Source organism: Poeciliopsis prolifica, unplaced genomic scaffold (genome assembly GCF_027474105.1).
Source record: "Poeciliopsis prolifica strain line A6 unplaced genomic scaffold, Auburn_PproV2 SCAFFOLD046, whole genome shotgun sequence".
Taxonomy (NCBI): Eukaryota; Metazoa; Chordata; class Actinopteri; order Cyprinodontiformes; family Poeciliidae; genus Poeciliopsis; species Poeciliopsis prolifica.
This window is the reverse complement of record NW_026562421.1, coordinates 1,671,253-1,675,333: the sequence shown is the minus strand read 5'-3', so window position 1 is coordinate 1,675,333 and position 4,081 is coordinate 1,671,253. Positions and strand designations below refer to the sequence as shown.

The following is a 4,081-nucleotide window of genomic DNA, read 5'->3' as shown; positions in this document are numbered from 1 at the left end:
TCAAACTACACTTTGTTTGCTTAGAAAGAAAACTCAGAGGAAAACCATAGGGATTAGTAACCCAAAGAATTATGTTTTTGAAATGTGGGAGGAATCTAGAAAACCTGGGGAAAACCCATGCATGCACAGAGAGAAAATGCAGACTTCATCTTTTGTGCATCCTCTGTTCCACCATGCTGTGATTATCTGAGTTCAAATATTTCTGTTGCATTAGTACTCTTTCTTTTTTTTTTTTTTTTGGTCAAATCAGACAATAAAGGTCAACTGAGAAAGTTTTCTTTTTACATTAATAAACTGTATTCATCTAAACCTTTGAATCATGATGATTAGATTGCAATACTAAACATTTTGTGTCTACTCTTAACAACACCAAAACATATGTGATAATACTACCACCAATAAATGAAAATCAGCACATTTTCACAGCCTTTAGCCGTTATTAAATTAATTCATTGAGTTTAATTAAGTTTTCCACAGAACATGGGGATTAATTACTTTGTGACAAATGTATCAAACTGAGCTTAATCAAACCAACAATGATGTGCTTTTAATTTCCCTCTGTTTCTTTAATGTTGCTGAAGCTTTTAGATTGATCCCAAGGGATTTAATTCAGACTGAGATGAAAACGAGAAAGGAAGACTATTAAGGGGATTTGTCCTCACCAAAAGAGATTTCAGTGTTGGTGAGTTTGGAGGTCCAGGATTTAGAACCTGCATGGTGGTTGTGAGTCGGTTCCAGAAGCTTCCGGTTCAACTCGACCTTCCAGCCCTTATAGATTCATGAGACAGTGCTATTGATTTAAGCAGGTGTAAGGGCCCTTCTCCTGCCAACAAAGATTAAATCATGTCCAAGGGCCACCAGATTATTGCATAAGACACCAACACCTTTATGTTAGAGAGGCTGACAGTATTCATTTTATTTTAACCTTCAATTGCAGAAAAGAAATACCCAAAACTTTTCCAAAATGTTTTTACGCACAAAGGCTTGTACAGGTTCATAAATCGATCACCCAGAATATCATCTGAGATTTCATTTAGTTTCTTAGAACAATTCAAAAACTGCTAATTCCTGAGTACATTTGCCGTACTATATGTACAGTGAAGCAGGCTGACATTTCTGTATTTAAAAAATCTGTATGTTTGGTCAAGTTTAATATTCAAATTCTGAATTCAAAGAAACATAATTACTAGTTTTCATTTAAAGAACATTTGTGATCAGTTTGAATGTTGTGAATTATATGACTTTCACTAGTTTTCAGTGATGTTCTGTTTTACTGAGATGCACCTGTATTATGAATATGATTATTTTTGGCTGGGGAATGTCGATTAAAACCTCAATCATGCAATGTATTTACATTCTGCTCAGTTTCCCCTCTCAATTTATTCAGGATCTGTGCTCATCCTCCCAAAGAAACCCAGTGATTGAGTTCTTTACTCTGTTGACTAAGCTAATTAAGTTTATAAAAAGAGTCTATGTTTCTTAATCAAATCATTGCTGTGAATAATTTCAATCAAACTTTTAGCACACTTCCACACATTGATATCTTCTCAATTTCACTGTGTGGTTTAGTATAGTCATTGTTCAGTGCTTTCAGCAATCATTGGTCATAAGTCGTCTAAGGTCTTCCTGTTGTGTGTGTGTGTCTGGTGAGCATGCTCAGACCAATTTCAATCCCTTTCATGAACGACTGATTATCAGAATCTGTAGCTTAAGTCCAGGCACAGCAGCAGCATTAACTTCTTCAGTGCAAGCGAAAGACAAGGGGAAAGAGTCGGCATGGCCCACAAAAGTGACTGTAAGTTAGACTCTATTCAGCATTTTTATAGTTTTTTTTTCCCTGCTAGAGGAGTTGATTATAATTGAGATTCAGCTGCTAATATGAGAGAAAGAGAGAGAATGAGTGTCACCAATTAAATGCCTGGATGACATATAACAGCACTCTGAAACCGGAGACCTTTTGTTTGTTGCCTCAAGATCTCACCTTGATTGGATTTTTATCAGCAGTGCATTTGAGACCTAATTGTATTCCATCCCACAATGACTCACGCTTGGAATGTGAAAATGAAATAATAGGCTAATAATTTCAATTGTGAGTTTCACCTCGGGTTGTCATGCAAATGGAGGTTTTGTATTAAAGCTCAAAGACATTAATTACAATAAAACCTGTAAGATTCTGTAAGAGGTGTATTGATGGCTGTATTTTTTAAAAGCATTAGGTAAGCTTACTGAGCCTCTTGTGAAATCCATCAGGAATTTATTATTTCTGATGGATATAGGCAGATTAGTCTCACTGAAAACTCTTTTTCTTCCCCCTCCCTTTCTTTTTTCAGTCCAGTTCACCATCAGGAAATACAAGCCCTCAGATCAAGATGTGGTCATGTCACTCTTTCACGATGGGATACTTGAACATGTTTACCCAGCGTTTTTCAAGGCAATAAGCAATCCGGACCATGTCGGGATTGCTCTCAGTATTTCCATGGCTGGCTATGTCCTCGGAGGTAGCTCCTATTTCCAAGCATTGCTCTTTGGGAGCCTTTGGGCTGGCTTCATTTATTACTGCTGCCATGACATCTATGATAGCTACATGATGGGGAGGCTAAACACAGACATGGCTGACATTCAAGCAAGCTACCTGGAAATCCCCGACAACGGCTTTTGGGTGGCAGAGGCACATGCCAACGGTCAGGCCAAGGTGGTGGGAATGGTGGCGGTGACGGGTCAAAGGGGGGTAGAAGAAGGTGAAAGGTTTGACGACTTGAACGGTGGAGTCAGCGGCACAGAGTTTGCTCAAGACGCAGGAGACGGAAGTTACGCCCGGATGACTCATGTGGTCGTGGCATTCACGTGGCGCCGCAGAAACCTGGGCTCACAGCTCACACGGAAGGCTCTGGATTTCTGCAAGGAGCGAGGCTTCTCCCGCCTCGTTATGGAGCTTAGCTCGCCACAGACCGCGGCCATTTCGATGTGTCAAAAACTAGGCTTTGTTCAAACGTCATCCGACCATAACACCCATGCTAATCCCTGGTTCTCCAAACTAGCAAGAATAAATGTGATTGAAATGGAGAAGTTAATTTAAGAAAAATGGACTCTAGTTTGACCTCGACACCTGAGACTGAGCAAATAGTTCAGTAAAGCAAGAATATTACAACTAACTTATGTTCTTTGTCATTTTTAATTCAAACCATTTTCTGTGTGCGGTAGCTAGTTGCACTTGTTAGCTTGCTCGCCTCATAGTTTTGATGAGAAGAATAAATATTCCTTTTTCTCTACAAAGCGGCATCAATATTCACAGTTTCTTTGTATTTTTGTTTACTATGATGCATTATGCATACACCTGCTCTCATTTCAGTCCATTGCCCACAAACCTTCAGAACAATGAGACAATTAGTCAAATCTTTCGCTTGGTCAAATTAGCTTATTTGCAAATGGGGGAAAAAAATGTATATAAAGCATTGTTAAAGTGATTATGGAAAATTAAACATAATCAGAAATAATTTACTATTCCTTAGCTGTCCAGAAAATGACATAAAATGTTTGTGAAAATGGAGAAATACTCATTTGAAAGCAGGAGAACTTTCTCTTAAGCTTCTTTCTAGGGGAAGTAGAATCCCTTCGTCTCAGAGGAATTAATGCCAGCTGACTTCTAAGACCCTACAAGTCTTTGCTTAAAATACCAATGAAATGCAGTAGTATCAGGACATTGGCGGGTTTAAAATTCTTTGGAGATAAGGTGTGAAGTGTGTGTATGTGTGTGGCATAAAAAGAAGATAAAGACTTCTCAATACTGCAGAGCATTCCAGTGAAATACACAAAAAGAATCCTGTGTTTGATATCAATCAAAAGGTTGACATTTTGCAATAATATTTGCTTTGAACAGGATACAGGACCATGAACGACCATGGGAATTCAACAGCTTCTTTAAATTTTGTTAAGTGGCTCTGACACACCCCAAGATTCATTAGGTAAACAACATGGAGTTACAGATTTTTCATCCTACATTGCATCAGAAATCCCCCAAAGGTGATTAAATTTCCCAGAAATTATCAGTGCCACCCAGCACTGGTTTATCTTGGAAGTACGA

General features: G+C 38.4%; 1 protein-coding gene across 1 annotated transcript; it reads left to right on the top strand.

The window, feature by feature from the left end:
* Nucleotides 1-1,693: 1,693 nt before the first annotated feature.
* On the top strand, nucleotides 1,694-3,300 carry LOC129377192 (N-acetyltransferase family 8 member 3). Its single transcript, XM_055056983.1, has 2 exons — nucleotides 1,694-1,795; nucleotides 2,331-3,300. The coding sequence occupies exons 1-2, from the start codon at nucleotides 1,777-1,779 to the stop codon at nucleotides 3,074-3,076; spliced, it is 765 nt and encodes a 254-aa protein (XP_054912958.1). The 5' UTR covers nucleotides 1,694-1,776; the 3' UTR covers nucleotides 3,077-3,300.
* Nucleotides 3,301-4,081: the final 781 nt, after the last annotated feature.